Genomic DNA, 21,401 nt, shown 5'->3' with positions numbered 1-21,401 from the left:
TCTTTTAGTTAACTAAGTTTGGGCAGGTTAAAAGTGCACTTTTTTTCCCCCACCTTGTAGATATTCCTTAAATGAACAGATTCAGAGCCTCTAATACAGAGACTAAACATCATTATTTTCATCCTTCAGCTTAGTCATCAGAGCAGTATTATCTAGCAAGATAAGTTGCAGTAGCAACTGCAGCTCAAAACAAGACCATAGTGTACAGTAATGCTGGTGGTTTTGGCTTTTTTTTTTTAAATGTTATCTGCCTATAGTAATCCAAGAAGGTATTTTAACTCCTGCAGGGTAGTGTAGGATATCAGCCCAACAGGGCACTAGCAGAAAGTTAAGTATTTGGATAGAGGCCTCTTCTTAACAGCTGGAATTTTAGGTTTTAGGCTGATGAAGGTGCAGAGGGCCTGTGCTTTTCTCTCCTAAATATTTCATAAACTCATCTTTGTGAGAGCCCCAAATTGTCCAAAACTGAGAGGGGTCCAATCTTTCACTTCGCTGCAGTGTGCCGTATGTGGGCAAAACTTGCTATTGTTTCTTCTGAATGACACATAGTAGGTGAAATTCCCCATTCTGATGACAAAAAAACCCCAAACCAACAACCCTCCAATAAAAAAAGCTTTCGATTAGAAGGTATATTTGGGAGAGAAAAAGCCCCCATCTCAGTCTGCAGGTCAGATGGGGGAGCAGCTCTGCAGCTGTCCTCATGGTGGTTGCTCCTCCAGCATCAGCATGATGGAGATCTGTCAGTGCTGAACCAACAGCGGGGTTTTGGCCAAGAGAGCTGGAGGTTAGAGAAGTGTGATCACTATTCCAGTATCTTATGAGAAAAAAAAAAACCACTCTATGCCCCAAAAAACTCCAGTACACAAGTTTGGCTGCTTGGAATACAAATCAAGTTCAGGTTCTAGGTCTTGGATGAGCATGCCGTTTCCAGATATGCGTGCTTTAATTGAGTAGGTCAGTAAGCAACTAAAGGCCTCTGCAGGGATTTCTTGGCACAAGAAGGAAAGGGAGCCGCAGTTTTCTGTAGTATCAATGAACCTGTCTTCACCTGTGGATAATGAGGGATCAACAGGGGTCAAAACTGAGCGCTATGTGCTCACCTCCTTCATGGTCATTAGAGTGGTGTATGTTGAAGGAGGGTAAGTGGTATTGTAAGCTGTGTCAACTTTTGGTTCTGTCAGAACGCTTTGTGGTACTAGGTTGGCTTCACTGGCATTTAATGCAGGGAAGAAAGCTCTGGTAATAGCAACATGTTTCAGCCTTTTCAGACTGAAATGTTTTAATTTTTGCTCTGAAACATTTCCAGTGTATGTTGTATAATATGACAATATTTTAAACATTTTAAACTTTGAAATGTAGTTCAAGTGATTTTGTCAAAATGAAATTGTTGATAATAAACCTGATAAACTTCCTTAATCTTTCTGTTCTTGGTATTTTCTTCTGTCAAGGACATTAATATTTTGGAAATTTATTGCGAATATGAAAGAAGTGAAGGGTCAGATCTTCAACCCCATGTGAAATATATTGCTGTACCTATTTATAGTGGTTTATGTTCCCGCTCTGCACAGGGGTAGCAGATCTGTGCTTCTTTGCCTCTTGTAGCACTTTATAGTGTTCAGAACCAGATTTGGACCTGATCTGTCTTCCTTTCCAATCCATCTAGGACCAAAGTCATTAAAGGCTGGAGAAACAGGGACCATTGCAATATATCCACCAATTCACCAACTTGGCAGCATATTGTTTTCCATTCAGCCGACTGGCAGAAGTGCACTTTGCAGCCAGATGTCTAGATGATTCTTCTCTTAAAAAAAATGTTTATTTACTAGATAAGAAACTGTTGGGAAGGCATCTCTTGGCTTCCTTCCCATTAGCTTGAATGACTTCTCTGCTCATGTTCTGCTACATGGAAGTTTCAGCTGTGGTTTCAGAGCTTAGACAGATATGTCAGTTCAGTGATCATATATGTATATTTAACGTGTATTTAACAGGCAGCTTTAACATTTGTATTTTCTTACAGAGTTTATGAGGACACAATGTGGATGTAGAAGAATTAATTAAGTAATTATGTCCTAACTTATCTTAAAATTGCCTTAGGCTATAAAACTACATATGGAAGGAATATTTTATAAGGGCAAGCCTAGAAAGGTCGGCTCTTGTTTCATATTATCTTTAAAATTTACACATTTTCTCAACGTTAACGAGAAAATGAGACCTAATAAATACAAAATTATTGTAAATACGTGGATGCTTTGGTTTTCTAGGATTCCACTATGATATTGTAGGATTGTTACTTCCAAGAATTATTTCATCCATGGATAAACATAGTATGGTACTATTAAAATATATGTATGTTTCTATTTAAAATGGTCAGTGATGAAGATTACGTCTACAGAGAGTAAGTCTCCCCTGCCCCCACTGTCCGTTCTCCTTGCTTTTGGCCAGGCAATTCCTCAGGAATGTTTCTGTATTTGTTTTTAAAGAAATCAGGTCCCCCAGGTCAAAAAGGAGATTACAAAGATTTCCCAAGGATAAAACAGTTAAATTGCCGTCAGTCCCTAAGGTAGGTAGTTCTGCAGTCTGGTGTTTCTGTCTTTGTGTTGCTTTTCCTCTGAGAGTTCCTTTAAGACCTGGTAGTTAAAGGTATAAAAAACAATTTAACAAGAACATCCATAATGGTAAGTTTTATTGTGCTATATTTCCATGATTTAACTATTCTCCAAGTCGTCCAAGGATTTGGAAGGTCTAAGTAAATTCCCATTAAGGGAAACAAGAGCAATAAAATTTTTAATAACACTGGTGTTACCTTACTATGAGAGGCAATGTCGGTTAGTGAATATGAATTAAACACCATTTAAAAGATTTGGGATCCTTTTATTTCATTCACAGGTTTGGACTAAAGGTGCCATTTTAATTAACCATGATTATTAATAATTGTTATTATCTGAAAACTGATGGTGCCTGGAAGACATGGTGTAACAATTACCACACTTAATTCTAAGGGCTTAATTCTGTGTCCTGAGCCCAAGGTCTCAGAGGGAGTACAGCTTTCAAGCATTACTTGAGACAAGTCGTCAAAGCCCAAGGCTGTCCCCCTTTGGCTGGAAGGTAGGGCATGCAGATCCCTCCAGTCTCTTCTGTGGGTGGCTAGTGCTGCCAAACTGTAGGACCTCCAGGAGTGGAATTAAGTCATCTCCTAAATTTGGATGCCCTCAGAGGGGTCAGCTAGCATTTATCTGCAGTAAACAAACAAACAAACAAACAAACAAACAAACAAGAATCCTCAAACTGGTCCAGTACAAGACACAGAGAACTGGGTTTTATTGAGATCTGTGTAGCACAAAATAGGACAGATGTTTATTTTCCCTAAAATATGACCTTTCTATTTACACAGAACTGCATAAATAATCCCTGTTATAAATAATTTTTTAATATAATAAAACATATTTCATAAATAAACCCCATTAAGTGAATAAATTTAAATTGTTGATTTTTTTTCCAAAAAGACACTGCTTGAGCTGTGTCCTTTCAGTAATGTATGTTCTTGTGTAGAGACACACACACACACAGTAGTATGTTTGTGTTTCACTCTGAAGACAGCAAGGTCCATAAAAGGTCTGTAACCTTTTTAGAGTACTCTAGTATGGTGAATATACACTTTACTGATCTCTGAGGACTTAAGGAGCAAAAGTAGCGTCACTTTCTAGTAGTTGGCACTTCAACCCTGTTTGACGCTACTGATGAGTCCAGGAAATGTCCAGGAAGTAAATGATTACACCCTTTGTCTCAGAAAAGCATGACATCACCTGCACTGGTGCTAACCCTGACATCAAATTTCAATGGTTGATATAAATAATGATAATAATACAAAAAGAGTGCATCAGTAGCCTGATACATTCAATGACTTCAGGCTGTTAAACGCAGAATAAACTCTAGTTAGTGTAGTCAAAATCATGTAATAGAATAGAATAGACTATTTCAGTTGGAAGGGACCTACAATGATCATGTAGTCCAACTGCCTGACCAATTCAGGGCTGGCCAAGTTAAAGCATGTTATTAAGGGCATTGTCCAAATGCCTTTTAAACACTGACAGCCATGGGGCATCGACCACCTCTCTAGGAAGGCTGTTCGAGTGTTTGACCGCCCTCTCAGTAAAGAAATGCTTTTTTTCTGTCCAGTCTAAACCTCCCCTGATGCAGCTTTGAGCCATTCCCACACGTCTGATCACTGTATACCGGGGAGAAGAGATCAGCATCTCCCTCTCTGCTTCCCCTCCTCAGGAAGCTGTAGAAAGCAATGAGGTCATCCCTCTTCTCCAGACTAGACAAGCCCAGAGTCCTCAGGCACTCCTCACAGGACATGCCTTCCAGCCCTGTCACCAGCTTTGTTGCCCTCCTCTGGACACACTCAAGGGCCTTCTCACCCTTCTTAAATTTTGGGGCCCAGAACTGCACACAGCACTCAAGGTGAGGCCGCACCAACACTGAATACAGTGGGATAGTCACCTCTTTCGACTAACTGGTTATGCTGTGTTTGATGCACCCCAGGGTGCAGGTTGCCCTTTTCCCTGCCAGGGCACACTGCTGACCTATACAGAGCTTAATGTCAGCTAGCACCCCCAGATCCCTTTCTGCACAACTGCTATCCAGCCAATCCTCTCCCAGTTTATACTTGTGCCCAGTGTTACTCCATCCTAGATGCAGAATCTGGCATTTTGACTTGTTAAATTTTATCCCAATAATCATAGCCCAATGCTCTAGTCTATCCAGATCCCTCTGCAAGGCCTCTAGTCCATCAAGAGCCAACAGCACCTCCCAGTTTGGTGTTATCAGCAATCTTGCTAACGGTGCATTCAGCTCCTGCATCCAGACCATTGATAAATACATTGAACAGAACTGACCCTAGAATTGAGCCCTGAGGAACACCACTGGTGACTGGTTGCAAGACAGATGTAGCCCCATTCACTACAACCTATTGAGCCCTGCCCTTCAGCCACTCCTTCACATGGTGCACCATGAACCTGCTCACCCCACAGATGGATAACTTGTCCAGAAGGATGCTGTGAAAGGCAGTATCAAACACCTTACTAAAGTCCAGAAAAACTACATCTACCACCTTCCCTTCCTCCATTAGGTGGGTGACCTTATCATTGAAGGATGCCAATTAGTTAAAGAGGGCTTTCCCTTTGCAAGTCCATGTTGGCTGTGCCTGAGAATTATATTATTCTTTAAACGCCTTTCAACAGTACCCAGTATAATCTTCTCCGTATTTTTTCCATAAACTGAGGTTAGACTAACAGGTTTGTAGTTCCCTGGGTCTTCCCTCATGCCCTTTTTTGTAGATTGGAATAACATTGGCTAGCTTCCAGTCATCAGGGACCTCCTGAGAAGGTCCAGGGTCCTGAAGCACTTTGAGGTGTCCACAAGAAGACTCCCCCATATATGTTTATGGAGGGTTTATTCATGGGCATGCATGTGAATATGTGAGACCAGGTTCATCCATGTTACAGAGTTGCACCACTTCAGCTGGAGTTGCCTTTCAAAGAGAAGGCAGCATGAAAATTATTATCACAGTGCTAATATACTTTAATTACACTTAGTCAAACTAGCTCCTATTTAATTTATGATAAACTGACTCCGTTTAACTAAATGTTTTGGTATTTGACTTAAATATAAGTTATTCTTCCTGAAATGAAGATATTGATGCACTAACTGCACAGACTGGGATTAATATCTTAGACCCTGTTGCAGTTTTCCCTGTTAGGCGCATTTATTTAAATTGTTGGGTTTTTTCCCCAAAAAAGGTTCTCCCTCATTCCTCTGTGCTGTTTAAATCTTTAAATTTTAAAGTGCTCCTTGAAAATAATATTTTTCTAACAGTATTTTTTTATTTTATATTTTGTCAAGATTTTTTTCTAATATTCTAAAACCATATTCTTTCAGTTTTTTGATTGCTTATTTCCTGTTCATTTTGAACCTTTACTGTTGATCTCAAGTTTCCTACATGTGTATTCTTACAGATTCAAATTCAGAATACTGGGGGTTTTTAAGATTAGGGTTTTCGAGTGTTGCTCTATCCTCTGTGGTGATTCATTCAGATTTAGATGCAAAACCAAGCCTATTTTCTGAGGTCACTTTGAATTTCAACTTGAAATGACAGTAAGCTCAATTGTCCCATTTTTGCTTATCATTAAGGAACTTGTAACTAAATTATTGTCTTACAAGATCTGGAGTGCAATAGAAGGTCAAATTCCAAATGAGTTGGAGAGACATTCTCCCTAAAGACAAGGAGGCTGAATATTTGTTTATAGGTGCCTGAAACTAAAGTTTCAAGTTATGAATGTTTAGATATTAATGACTCTGGAAAGGAAAATTTCTTTATCAAATTGTGAAGACTTTCTTAGTTTAATATGTACTTAGTTTAATTGCTACTGTGTACTGATGGCATGAATAAGAAGTATTTTTATTGTACCATTGTGAAATATGCAATTTTGCATGAATTGATTTTGTACTTCAAGCTAGTCATTGCCCTATGAAGTTATCATTTCCATCTTTATTTCTTCTTTTCTTGCTGAGATTTGGCAGAAAGAGAAGCCTATTCCTGTTGTATATTCTGATGCTATGAACATTCTTTTTATAATTTACTTACATAAATAACCTAATCTAGTGCATTTTACAGTACATTTCCTTAAGCAAACTAGATGGAATGCTTTTTAATAACCATATAGCCATTTGATGACTTCTATATTTGCCATTTGAAGATGGTTTGGATATAGATGGATATAGAATTACTTGAAGTACTGCATATAAATTAAACATTAAAAAGGTAGATACAGACAGACTAAGCAGCTCAATTATAATCTTTGCTTATGCAGTTACTGCCTCAAGGACACTCCATCCATTTCATATCGTGTCCTTTTGAAAGATGATCGGTGGGTTCAAATAACATTTCAGCACACAGGAAATTGCATAATTTATAGACTTCTAGAAATCAAAACCAGAAAACAGGTTTTTGTAAGTTAAATCTCCCTCTCTTTTTTTCTTCTCTCCCCTTACAGATTGGAACACTGAAAGATTACTACCACTTCTACCACAGTAAAACAATTAAAAGGTCAGTTCTCTCAAGTAGAGGTATCCACAGCTTCATTTCAATGGAACCGAAGGTAAGAAAATCCGCCTATGTGTCTGAGACAAAAGCCTTTCATTTTTTATATGCAATATCATACCAGAGAACATTCACCTGAATGGCATATAGCATTACAAGAACTGACACTGTCTTTTCTCTAAGGTTCTGCTTCCCATTAAAAAGAAGCAAAGAAAATACCATGCTATTAAGTATATGCTATTCTTAGAACATAAGGTCCGACATTATTCATGGAGGAGTACAGGAATTTTGTTAATGCACTAATCACTCTGCTGTGCTTCTCTGCAAAACCACATGTGTAACATTCATGTCTGCAGATCTCCTTCAGTAAATCAGTCATCTTTCAGAATGCAGATGAGCAATGTGGGATGGTATGATGTTCAGAGAAAAGTTTCTCTTGCTTTTTTCTATTATTTTTTCTGGACTTGGTGTACAAGCGATTAAAAGAAGAATGTTCTTTTCTGTGGTCCTTTTGGCAGTTCGTACTGACCTTAATTATAAGATCTGTTTGAAAAATGGTGTCATATCTTTGGAGTATATATGATAATAGGTAACTGTCAACATAATTTAATTACTGATTTATAGTTAAATATAATATTGTCTTGTACCCAAGACACACTTTTGGTTTAATCCTTCAATTTCAGTGATTAGTGGCTTCATCACTGACTCTAGAATTGGATTTCCTCTGGTTTTCTTTTAGAAAGGAAGTTTGGAGAAGATCCCATTGGATTTTTTATGCTGTTCATGCAACCCATTCTCACCAGCAAACCCCCAAGTCCCTGGTGTTTTTCAGTGGTGATAAAGTCAAGATTTTTTTAAGTCCTTGTATAATGACTGTTGCCTTTGAAGGATTTAACAGGTTCTACTTGACAAATAATTTACAAGAAGGAAAAGTTATCAGCAAAAGACAGTTTGAATACTGTAGATGTACAGTGCACAAGTTGAGCATCATACAGGAGTAATTCTGCAGTCTGGAAAGCTGTATTTAGGTCTGGAGTTCCTCTTGAGGGAACAAAAGGACAACACTAGGGAAGTGCACAAAAAGTGTTTTCACCCCTTTGTTGATAGGGCTGAACTGCTTAACCCTTTAAGAGCACCAGCAGCTCTGCTGAGCAGCATATTTTGGGGATTAGTATGAAAATGATCAGGGCCCAAATCTTTGTTCCCCACAGAACAGAGGTGAGACCCACCGTTCAAGCAACAAGCACTGCACTTAGAATAGGCAATAACTGCAAAAGGAAGGGAAAGCATTCACATCTGTGTCAGTCCACGCTCTTCCTGTATGCAGAGGTGGAACAATTTACACACAAATGCACAAGTTCATGTGCACACACCACTATAAACTTTGGTGTTACATCCAGCTTCCAGATACCCTTTCTGCATCTCTGGCAGCCAGCCCAGACTTCTGTGGCCAGAATCGTGAGAGACTTTAAAAGAGGGCACAGCAGAAAATCAAAGCCATCATTTATTTTCCAGTGCTTTCCATGTTACGCCATCTAGGGCTTGTCCCCAGTCTGTGCTCCTACTGGTACAGAATTTCTGAATTTTGGAATCATTAACACTTTTTTTTTTCTGAATCAATATCACTTTAATATTGAGAAGCTCTAGTGAAGGTTGTGCAAAGTACTCAACCCTGTTAATGGTTCTGTACCCGAAGAGAAGCCAACAGTCTAATACTTAGATCTAGCAGAAGTGTTTATGACTGACTTCGTGACTCCTCCACTGAACCTGGGCTTCGGAATTCTTATGTAGCTGCAGACGTGTCAATACATGGACATGTATTTGTAGAATAAAGGCCAGTTTGTCCTCAGTGTGTATAACATTTAATGATTATTAAAGCAGACTGGATATTTAGTTGTATTACATAAGCTGGAACTTTTAAAAACAAAAGGTTTCATTTTAAATAAGATATATTGCACAGCTGTGAGAATTTTGAACGACTTGTTCTATTTATCAGTGTGACTGTATCTAATGTCAGTATTTGCAGCAGGTTAGATGCATGTGCATTTGCAAACAAAGGAACACTGAGGTTTGTTTACTTTACAAATCATTTAATGGTAGTTTACTTAATGCTTAAAATCCTCTCTGTGTAACATGTATGCACAATTAACTTAATCTCTGCTTGCTTCAGATATGGATCACTAATTTGCTGCTTTATGAAATTCTAAATGATGGAATTTTTATTGAGTGCTAATTCATTATAATGGAAGAACCATTATGAAATCTGGTATTTCTAAACTACTTGTATGGATAGTGTTTGATTTTATTGTGTGAATGCATATGGAAAGATATATAGGTAATATAAAATCTTGCTATAGTGGATTTCAATTAATGAATTGCTTTGGCTTGCTTTTTTTCTTCTGGAAAAGCCTCTTGACACTGTTATAAACAATATGAAGAGATCCAACAGGGAGCATAAACTGAATGAATGAATGAAGACATGTGGATCATACATTTTGACAGTTTCCTCAGTGTTAACCAAACATTACTCTGTATTTAGATGAAAAGATAAAGGATATGCAGAGTAACAATTTTGTCCCTTATTATCGACATCCTTGCCTAGCAATGCTGCATGTTATTATTTAGAGATTAAATCACACAGAAAATGGATTAAGTAGTTTTAGAAAGAGAACCCAAATGAGGCTTTAATGTCTCTGACATGGATTGCCATGTAGAAAATTTGAAACATAGCTTGACCCACAGCATCTTTTCTAGGCCTGTGTATAGTTAAATGGTGTTTCCTATGTGTTGATAGAAAAACAAAGAAGAGAGAGAGGTTGGTGGATTCAAAGCAGAGATTAGTACCATGCATCAAAGTTAAGCGTCGAATGAAATATATTAGAAACGTTTTGGGTCTCTCTGCTGATGTGCTGCTTGTGGTTGGCCTTTCACAGAGGTCAATGGAAGCACCATCCTATGAATCGAGAGCCTTTTTTAGATCCATAGAGTCTGCTGAGCAAAGTTAGTTTGGTGACACTACAATGCATAAAACAGCGAAAAGGAAGTGGGAAGAGGGACAGAATTAGTCCATAGCTGAAGGGTATCATGAAGCTCTAATTCAACTATTAAATCGTTGAGTTTATTGCTTGTAGGCCCTCTGTTGAAATCGGGCTATTACAGCACTGCTAGGGGTGGGAATAAAGAGCTGTGGTGCACCTCTGGGTTTGCTAGAGTGGTGAAATGAAGAGTCACAAAGTGGAAAAAATTGCAAAGAATGATTGCAACCTCAGTCTGTAAGTCAGACTTTACATCAGTACAAAGCATAAGGAAAATCAGGTGGAGCTTTTCTATCACTGAAGAGATTGCATTTCCAATGTAATGTCAGACTTGAAGTGTGTAGACATGATACTAATACGTAGAAGTTAAATGGACAGTATAGATGAGAAAGCTGTCTTTTTATACTGAACTATTATGTGAGATAAAGAGTTTGTAGTGAAGGGCTGTGATAATTAAATTTGTGACTTATATGGCAAAAAATATCTCACAGAATCAAGTAGCATAAATGGCAAAGCATAATCCTAGAACACTGTTCTTAAGGTAATAAAAGGCAGCTTTATGATTGATAATATATTCAAATTGATGTACATATGAACTAAAGTTTGTTCCATTTTGCTTTAGAGGTCCCCAGTGCTTTGCATCACAACGAAGATCTGAAGAAGACATCTGGCCCATAGCAAAACTCAAAAATGTGAAATTAATAATTCAAGTTCCTGAAAGAGTCACATTTACTAACTGGGAAGATATTTTACAGCATTATTGTTTATCAATCTCATCTAAGATTACATCTCATCTTTTTTTAATTTTAATTAATTTTAGGTAGGTTTATTTGGGATTTGAAATCCTGGTTGATGGGTCAGGTTCACTTATCTTTTAGAAATTGAGAGTTTTCCAGTCTTAATTCCACTGTAATAAGAAGTAAAGCTACCTAATTTCAGCAAGATACCCTGCTTGACCAGGATTTTGCAGAAGGCTCATGGCTTTGTCACCTCTGCTCCAGGATCAGAATACCTGGGGAAGCATAGTCTAGACATTTACATTTTACCCAGCCTCACCTAACTACACACAGAGCAGATCTGTATGACCTGATGATACAAAAATGTTAGTACCAGACAGGGGGGATTCTTACCTTTGCCATAACAAGCTGAACAGAACTGGGGTAGCAGTATGTAAAATGCTGGCAAGCATATAATTGATAAGACAACACCAAATGATCTGGGCTGTCTTCAGAGGATAGGAAAGTAATGCTTAGAATCCTGTCCTTATTACTGGTAGGACATTGTGGTTGTTCATGAGAAAGTGGAGAGGAGCAGAACTCCAGTAGCCACAAGTAAATGTTGCATCATGTTGCTATTCAGTTACACCAGTTCATACTGCTAAATAGTATCTTGGGTTGATATGGGAGACAGCTGTCTAAAGAGTAGGGAAAAAGATGGATTTCACCACAAGGTGATGATCTTGCTTTGGCAAGGACCATGCCTTTGGGAAACATACATTCGATCACTCTGAATCAGACTGTTCATTGCAAATAAAGAGGAAGGTTAAAATTTTCAGTGCGGGCTGGTTTTGGCTGAGAAGGGGTTAATTCTCCTCACCGTGGGGGTCGGCTACCTTTCCAGCTTCCCGTGCTCTGCCACACGGGCAGGGGGCTGGGAGGGGCAGGGCCATGGCGGGGGCAGCTGACCCTGACTGGCCCAGCAGCATGTTCATTCCATACTATGTGACACCATGACCAGTATATTGAGGGGGGGCAGTTTGCGACTCGGGACCGGTGCGGCATCGGGTCAGCAGGCGGTGAGCGGCTGCGTTATGTGCAGTTTGTTTCGGCGGTTCGTTCCCCTCCCTTCCCTCCCCACCCCAGGTTTTGCGCCTCTCGTTGTTGTCCTTTACATTTCATTTCTGTTGTTGTTTCTTTTAATTTAAATTATTAAACTGTTCTTACCTCAACCCACGAGTATTACCCTTCTGATTCCCTCCCCCATCTACCAGTGGGGGAGTGAGCGAGTGACTGCGTGGGGCTGAGCTGCCGGCTGAACCACGACAGTCTTTTTTGGCGCCCAACGTGGGACTCAAGGGCTCAAGACAATAACAGCTGCTGATCACAGCACCATGTTGTCCTTTTTGCTGTTGGTGTTAAAGATTGGTGTTGGTTTGTTTAGTTTGCTGTGTTCTGCTGTGATTAGTAATGTTTTGCCTACAAGATTTGTTATACAAACACTCGTTTTCAGCTTTATCTGGTATTTGGGGTTTTTGCTGAAACCGTTACTGTACTTCGGATACCACCTTGTTGAGGCAATTAGCAATTATACCTCCTCCTCTGAGAGACTTTATATGGAGGAAATACAGAATAGTATCTTTGCAACTTTCTTCTATGATGTCTCTGCCTCTATTACAACAACGTTTTTGTATCTTGAACATCCTTGGGTGGTTAACGTGCACTTATTATTAGTTTCTGGGCATGTTGTTTTGGTACTGACTAAGCAACTTAAGAATATTACCCAGAAATCTGCCCCAAGACTTTATAGTTACGAGTTAGAGGGAGAAGAAGCCAAACAAGTGGGATCCCTTTCTGGGGAAGGGGAATTGGCAAAGCAATTAGAAAAAGAACACAAGGCCTCAGCCTCTGGAGGCAACTCCTGTCTGGAGTGAAGGAAAGGTATCCCTTTAAAGAAGATGTTACATATCACCTAGGAAAATGGACAACCATGGAGAAAGGCATCCACTACCTAAGGGAATTAGCTGTGCTTGAGGTGATTTATGGTGACCTGGACGATCAATGGCCATCCAAAGATCCAGATGAAGCCTAGTGCACACAACCCATGTGGCGGAAGTTTGTACGGAGCGCACCATCTTCGCATGCAAACTCATTGGCAGTAATGTCCTGGAGAGAGGATGAGACACCAATGGTGGCAGAGGTGATTGATAGACTCTGGGATTACGAAGCAAATATCTCTTCCTCGCTCGTCTCTGCTGTGGAGAAACTATCCCAAGAGGTCCAGCAGCTCAAAGAAGATCTGTCCTGCTCCCCACCTCGACAGAGTAGTGTCTCAGCTGTTAGGAATAAGCGTCCTTTGGCTCAAAGGAGAGGATACACACCACGAGACACCCTATGGTTCTACCTGCGTGACCACAGAGAGGACATGATGAGGTGGGATGGCAAGCCTACCTCGAACCTAGAGGCACGAGCACGTGAACTGCAAGGAAGAACAATCACTCAGGGAGGTTCTTCCAGGAAAGTTGCTGCTCCAATTTCCAGTGAGCAAGTCCCCAGACAGAGGAGTAGAGGTGCTGATTTTATTTCTGAGCTTAATAGAGAGACTGTTGATTCACATTTACAGGAGTGAATGCCACGATCAAGATTAGAGGGGCTCTGCCTCCAGCCAGGTGGAGGAAAGGGATAACCAGGCTTACTGGACTGTGTGGATCTGATGGCCTGGCACGTCTGACCCACAGGAGTATAAAGCTTTAGTGGACACTGGTGCACAGTGCACCTTAATGCCATCAAACTATATAGGGGCAGAACCCATCAGCTGGAGTGACGGGGGATCCCAAGAGCTAACTGTATTGGAGGCTGTAGTGAGTCTAACCGGGAATGAGTGGCAGAAGCACCCCATTGTGACTGGCCCAGAGGCTCCATGCATCCTTGGCATAGGAATACCCTCATGACATGAGGAATACCTCAGGAGAGGGTATTTCAAGGACCCAACAGGGTACAAGTGGGCTTTTGGTGTAGCTGCCGTGGAGAAGGAGGAAATTAAACAGCTGTCTACCTTGCCTGTCCTCTCGAAGGACCCTTTTGTTGTGGGGTTGCTGAAGGTCAAAGAGCAACAGGTGCCAATCGCCACCACAACAGTGCCCTGGCAGCAATATCACACCAACTGAGACTCTCTGATCCCCATCCATGAGCTCATTCACCAACTGAGGAGCCAAGGAGTGATCAGTAAGACCCACTCACCCTTTAACAGTCCCATATGGCCAGTGCGGAAGTCTAATCGAGAGTGGAGGCTAACAGTAGACTACCGTGGCCTGAATGAAGTCACGCTGCCACTGAGTGCTGCTGTGCCAGACATGCTAGAACTTCAGTGTGAACTGGAGTCCAAGGCAGCCAAGTGGTATGCCACAATTGATATTGCTAATGCATGCTTCTCAATCCCTCTGGCAGCAGAGTGCAGGCCACAGTTTACTTTCACATGGAGGGGTGTCCAGTACACCTGGAATCGACTGCCCCAGGGGTGGAAACACAGTCCTACCGTTTGCCATGGACTGATTCAGACTGTACTGGAACAGGGAGAAAGAAGCTCCAGAACACCTTCAGTACATTGATGACATCATTGTGTGGGCAACACAGCGGGAGAAGTTTTTGAGAAAGGAGAGAAAATAGTCCAAATCCTTCTGAAAGCTGGTTTTGCCGTAAAACAAAGTAAGGTGAAGGGGCCTGCACAAGAGATCCAGTTCTTAGGAATCAAATGGCAAGATGGACGTCATCAGATCCCAATGGACGTGATCAACAAAATAGCAGCCATGTCTCCACCAACTCGCAAAAAGGCAACACAAGCTTTCTTGGGCGTGGTGGGTTTTTGGAGAACGCATATTCCAAATTACAGTCTGATCATGAGCCCTCTCTATCAAGTGACCTGGAAAAAGAATGATTTCAAATGGGGCCCTGAGCAACGACAAGCCTTTAAACAGATTAAACAGGAAATAGTTCATGCAGTAGCTCTTGGGCCAGGCCGGACAGGACAAGATGTAAAAAATGTGCTCTACACTGCAGCCGGGGAGAATGGCCCTACCTGGAGCCTCTGGCAGAAAGTGCCAGGGGAGACCCAAAGTCAACCCCTAGGGTTTTGGAGTCATGGATACAGAGGGTCCGAAGCCTGCTATACTCCAACTGAAAAAGTGGTATTGGCAGCATATGAAGGGGTTCGAGCTGCTTCAGAAGTGGTTGGTACTGAGGCACAGTTGCTCCTGGCACCCCGACTGCCAGTGCTGGGCTGGATGTTCAAAGGAAACATCCCCTCTACACACCATGCAACTGATGCTACGTGGAGTAAATGGGTTGCACTGATCACCCAGCGGGCTTGAGTAGGAAACCCCAGTCGCCCAGGAATCTTGGAATTGATTACGGACTGGCCAGAAGGCAACGATTTTGGATTATCACCAGAGGAGGAGGTAACACGTGCTGAAGAAGCCCCACTGTATAACAAACTGTCAGAGGATGAAAAGCAGTATGCCCTGTTCACTGATGGGTCCTGTCGCCTTGTGGGAAAGCATCGGAGATGGAAGGCTGCTGTATGGAGTCCTATACGACAATTCGCAGAAACTGCTGAAGGAGAAGGTGAATCGAGCCAGTTTGCAGAGGTAAAGGCCATCCAGCTGGCCTTAGACATTGCTGAATGAGAAAAGTGGCCAGTGCTCTGTCTCTATACTGACTCCTGGATGGTGGCAAATGCCCTGTGGGGCTGGCTGCAGCAATGGAAGCAAAGCAACTGGCAGCGCAGAGGCAAACCCATCTGGGCTGCCACATTGTGGCAAGATATTGCTGCCCGGGTAGAGAACCTGGTTGTAAAGGTACGTCATGTGGATGCTGACGTCCCCAAGAGTCGGGCCACTGAAGAACATTGGAACAATCAGCAGGTAGATCAGGCTGCCAAGATTGAAGTGGCTGAGGTGGATCTGGACTGGCAACATAAGGGTGAACTATTTCTATCTTGGTGGGCCCATGACACCTCAGGCCATCAAGGGAGAGATGCAACATACAGATGGGCTCGTGATCGAGGGGTGGACTTGACCATGGATGCTATTGCAGAGGCCATCCATGAATGTGAAACGTGTGCTGCAATCAAGCAAGTGAAGCAGGTAAAGCCTCTGTGGTATGGGGGACGATGGCTGAAATATAAATACGTGGAGGCCTGGCAAATTGATTATATTATACTCCCACAAACCCGCCAAGGCAAGCACCATGTGCTTACAATGATAGAAACAACAACCGGCTGGCTGCAAACATATCCTGTCCCTCACGCCACTGCCCGGAACACTATCCTGGGTCTCGAAAAACATGTCCTGTGGCGACATGGCACCCCAGAGAGAATTGAGTCAGATAACGGGACTCATTTCCGAAATAACCTCATAGACAGCTGGGCCAAAGAGCACAGTATTGAGTGGGTGTATCGCATCCCCTCTCACACACCAGCCTCTAGGAAAATTGAATGGTACAGTGGACTGTTAAAAACTACACTGAGAGCCATGGGGGGTGGAACATTCAAGCACTGGGATACACATTTAGCAAAAGCCACGTGGTTAGTCAACACGAGGGGATCTGCCAATCGAGCTGGCCCTGCACAGTCAGAAATCCTACATACTGTGGAAGGGGATAGAGTCCCTGCAGTGCACGCAAAAAGTATGCTGGGCAAAACAGTCTGTGTTCTTCCTGCCTCCGGCAAAGGCAAACCCATTCGTGGGGTTGCTTTTGCTCGAGGACCTGTGTGCACTTGGTGGGTGATGCGGCAGGATGGAGAAGTCTGATGTGTGCCTCAAGGGGATTTGATTTTGGGCGAAAACGGTCAATGAACTGAATGGCACAATGTGAACTGCTATATAATATTGTGTGTCACCTCTGTGTTGTATCAATGATATCAGAGTATGGGCCTCCCAACCCATGGAAGATAAACTGTGAAACAAGCAAAGTGCAGCAGTGATGGAACGATGACTGACTCGGTATGCAGCAACCCAGCGCCACGTACACCATCTTTGCCACCCTGAAAGACTGATAAGACAGATGGAGCCAAGAGTCATGGACTGGGTGAACTGAATGGACATTTCTGTGGACATTTATCAGGGAAGGTCCATAGACTAAGGGAATGATGTCTGTGTATTATGTCAAAGGATGGGAAGGGGAGGGGTGGTGGTTGGTAAGGTTGTATTGGATGGTATGGGACCTGGGCATGGTGTAAATGGTATGGAATAAGGGGTGGAGAATGTGCTGGTTTTGGCTGAGAAGGGGTTAATTCTCCTCACCGTGGGGGTCGGCTACCTTTCCAGCTTCCCGTGCTCTGCCACACGGGCAGGGGGCTGGGAGGGGCGGGGCCACAGCTGGGGCAGCTGACCCTGACTGGCCCAGCGGCATGTTCATTCCATACCATGTGACACCATGACCAGTATATTAAGGGGGGGCAGTTTGTGGCTCGGTGGACGCGCGACGTCGGGTCGGCGGGTGGTGAGCGGCTGCCGCACGTGCGGTTTGTTTCGGCGGTTTGTTCCCCTCCCTTCCCTACCCACCCCAGGTTTCATGCCTCTCGTTGTTCTCCTTTACATTGCATTTCTGTTGTTGTTTCTTTTAATTTAAATTATTAAACTGTTCTTACCTCAACCCACGAGTGTTACCCTTCTGATTCTCTCCCCCATCTACCGGTGGGGGAGTGAGCAAGCGACTGTGTGGGGCTGACCTGCCGGCTAAACTATGACACAGTGCTAAGATGATCATTGTCAAGTTGTGTTTTCCAATTATCTATGAATTTAAATGTTCCACGGTAGCAGCATGGTGTTGAGTAAGGAGAAAATAAAGCTTTAAACAATTTGGATTTAATGTAGGGGACACAAAATTCAGCAGGAATGAAGAATGTTATTACAGTACTAAAACTCCAGGCTTTTAAAAGCCAACATCGTGGACTTAGATAAGTTCAGATGAGAATGTTGTTATAGGTAAGGTTGTGTTTCATACTGGCAATGCTAAGTGTTGTTAAACCTCATTAACGGACAAAAATGTTTTGTTAGCCAAACAGAATAACACAACAGTTAAACACTGGGACCAGGTGAGTCACTGATGTCTGCCTGGGTAGCCATAATCTGTGCAAGCACCAAGAGGACAAAGAATCAATGATGCTTTACTTGACTGTGAAATAATAGGAACTGTCATGCTGTTTCCCATGTTTAGAGTGTGACTGGAGGTTTAAGTTAGCTATTAAGTAATGCAATATTTACCACTATGGACTGTTGATTTAATTGCCTCAAAATGTTTTTACATGAGCAATCCTTCCGTCCTTAGCTTAGTCGAAATCAACAATCAGACTTGCTATTTTGAAGGAGCCTGTTGCTGGGTGAGGTAGAACATGAACTGAATCACAGTGTGTGAGAGGTCATAGCAACATCTCCCTTTAGCACCTGCCTCTGGAGTATTAAAAAGTTTCATGTAAACATGAGCAAATAGTCCTACAACTTGGGTCTTTTTTCAGGGCTTTTTGAGATATGAAGTTGCTGTTCAGTGAGAAAGAACTGCCTTAGATTCTGCTGTAATTAGGGTTGTTCTAGCAGCTCATCCTGTTGTAAATTTTGTGCAAGGTGGTTGGTATTTTGTTTGCTTAATGGTGATTGAAATCTGGACCTACAGAGGTGCTGGTATATTAGTTTTAGCTTAAACCACATTCTTCATCAGCAAAAATCCCTGGGAAGTCTGTGTTGCTTCAGCAGGAATCAAGAATAATTTTACTGTGCTGAGGCTGCATCAGACTTACTTTCATTTGTGACTAGACTGCAGTTCACAATATACCTAGACCTAGAGAAAAACCACAGTGATAAACCCCATTGAGCAGAGCAATAATGGAGTGGAATTGCAGCCATGTTTTGTAGCAGGTTTCTCCTTTGTCTGCACCAACCCAACACCTGCAACACTTGAGAAGGTATGGTGAAACATCTAATTGTTTGAGGAATAGCAACCTAAAATTTGGTGTTCCTTTTTGGCACATGGAACAGTCTTTGGTCTGCGGATGATACAAAACCAGCTCAAAGCTGAGCCTTGAGTGACTGTAACCTAAAGAGGAAAGGCTTAATCCAGAGCATGGTCAGACAGTATCACATGAATATATGTGGCCTTCCCCTTGTACTGGCCAAATCCAGTGCTGCTGTAACTAAAGGTAATGGTTCTTCAGTCAGCAAATTTTGTCATATAATGGTAATTTATCTATCTTCATTTACCTACAATAGGGAGAAATAATTAATGAAGTCAATTGTAGCACTAATGGGACTGAGGTTTATTTGTGAAGAATAAAAGCTTTGTTAATGTCTACTTCTGTATTCATGTTATAACTGACTTTTCTATTAGTGCTTAAAAAGAAACCCTCAATAAACAATCACTGAAGCTTCCTAGTGGAACTACCTTTTTATATTTTCTACTAAAAGCAGAAAAATGGCAAGTAAGAATTCAGTGTAATATAATTTTAGAAAAGAAAAATGTCCACTGTCAGGGAATATGGAAGTGTTTCTTGAAATAAATTATTGTGTTTGGTTGCTTACGCATATATTTCCATTTCATCACGATTATTCTAGTTGTTAGCACCTGCCTTGATATTATTGGTATACAGATATGTAGATATGTTAGCACCTTTTTGTTCCCTTGATATTGCTAATTGCATGTGCGTTAAAAAAGAAATATTAGATTTCAGAACATTCCAATTTTCTGGGTGCCAAGCTGTTTTACAGAACTCCTTGGCAATGACAATCACTGTTAACTTTTTGGGCAAGAATTGGAGATTAGTCAAGAGGTTTTAACTGGCTCACTTCCTAATTAGTGTAGCAAATGGTCTGAGAAGTTAAAAACGTATTCAGCAGGATTGCATTTTCTTGCTATTTTTATATTGTTATTTTCTTAAGCTGGTAATGAGATGGGCAAGGAAATTGGAAGGCAACAGGATGGCAAGGGGTTGGGTGAAGGTTCTGACCAGTAGTGTGCTGTGAAAAATTTCAGTGCCTCACCCATATTTTTATCAAGTTATCAAAACATCATAGAAGCCCAGTCTCAGACCAGCTGTCAAATATCACATTCCAGCATTCAGCAGTTTATAGGGATCATGGTAGAGCTGCTATTATAGTCTCTGGACTTCGTGGTCAATGAGAAGGATGTTAGCTGACTCTGAAGAGGCAGGCAAGGACAGCCATCTTTCAGAGAAGTGGCTAAATTCTTCTGAAACAAGAATATTCAAAATGAGGCAGATTGCATTGGTCTCTCAAGTTTGATGTATTTGGAGCCTTCTGGTTTTGGAGAGGCAAAAGCAAAAGATCCTACATATATGTAGTGGCCTGGGGCTTTGCAAGGGACTTACACTATCAAGAGAAAAAAAAAAGAGTAGTAACTCACTCTGAATTTTGCAGAGCAACATGTGTCTTGAACATAATAAGTCTTAAAGACTTCAAAAAACTAGATGGATTGTAGCTGGATTTTACATTAGAGCTGTTTAAAAACATGGGGGATTTTTCCATTGAGAAATTGCATTCTTTGACATCTTGGTGAATCTCAAGCTCATGCCAATGGGACTCCTTGGCTTTTGTGTCATACTGTGTGTTCTGCTGTTAAAATACACTCTTTCCAGGAAACACATCAAGGAGAGGTTAGGATCAGTGGCGTATTTGTGACTGTAGTCTAGCTCTTGTTACAGAAATTTGTTTAGGAACCTTAAAAAATACATAGAAATGTTCTTTAGGAGTGATGGAGAGCAGAACTCCCTTCAGGGGTACTTTTGCTGTACAGGGAGCAAATATTTCTGAAAGTGAATGTTATACAGTGCACATTCACAATGTAAGATTTAAGATTCAAAATGTAACATACCTTTTAAATGTCTTGATTCTGAGGACAAATTAGGGGAAAGAGGTTCATACATATTTTCTTTTCACTGTCACTAGTGGAAGCTCAACAAAAAACATCATTTATGTATCCCCAAGCCTAAATCTAACCTATTCATATGTGATAGTGGTCACAATTGTCTGTGCAGACAGATCTTTAGTGGAACTACAATGCTAATGCCAGCAAATTCAGAAAAACGTCCTTCTAGACCTAACTGCAAATTTAACAATGGCTTTAGCATTTGTCATCTTACTTTAGAAAAAAAAAATACTTGGGATGTAGTTGATTAGTTGTGAATACTTGTTTTAGTGCCTACCTTGAATTCTTTAGGTATTAGAACATTTCAGTATATCATTATTGTAAAGATAACTGTATGTCAATGAAATAACAAAAACAAGGAGGAAATAAACCTCTGTACATCCACTGCTTCATCAGAGCACATTTCAGCATGATCTTTCGGCACTTCAGCAGAAGGTAAAGGTTGGAGAAATTATTTGGGTGGCATGCATTTTGGTATGGTGCAGCATGCTGTGGGAGTCTTCAGCTGGCAATAGATTTGAGCAGGGACTAGTAGAGGTCCCAGCCACTTTTGCTGAAAGTATGTGCAGCATGTTGTGTAGCTAACTTAATTAGGCATCATTAGGTTCACCTTGT

General features: G+C 41.4%; 1 protein-coding gene across 1 annotated transcript in view; it reads left to right on the top strand.

Moving 5' to 3' along the window:
* Nucleotides 1–21,401, top strand: part of LOC104048953 (proprotein convertase subtilisin/kexin type 5-like) — a 198,447-nt gene that overhangs the window by 20,402 nt on the left and 156,644 nt on the right. The window contains exon 2 of the mRNA XM_064438917.1: nt 7,056–7,160. Coding sequence (XP_064294987.1) covers nt 7,056–7,160 — 105 coding nt within the window. The remainder of the gene's footprint in view (nt 1–7,055; nt 7,161–21,401) is intronic.

This window comes from Phalacrocorax carbo, chromosome Z (assembly GCF_963921805.1).
Source record: "Phalacrocorax carbo chromosome Z, bPhaCar2.1, whole genome shotgun sequence".
Taxonomy (NCBI): Eukaryota; Metazoa; Chordata; class Aves; order Suliformes; family Phalacrocoracidae; genus Phalacrocorax; species Phalacrocorax carbo.
This window is presented reverse-complemented; position numbering and strand designations above follow the sequence as displayed.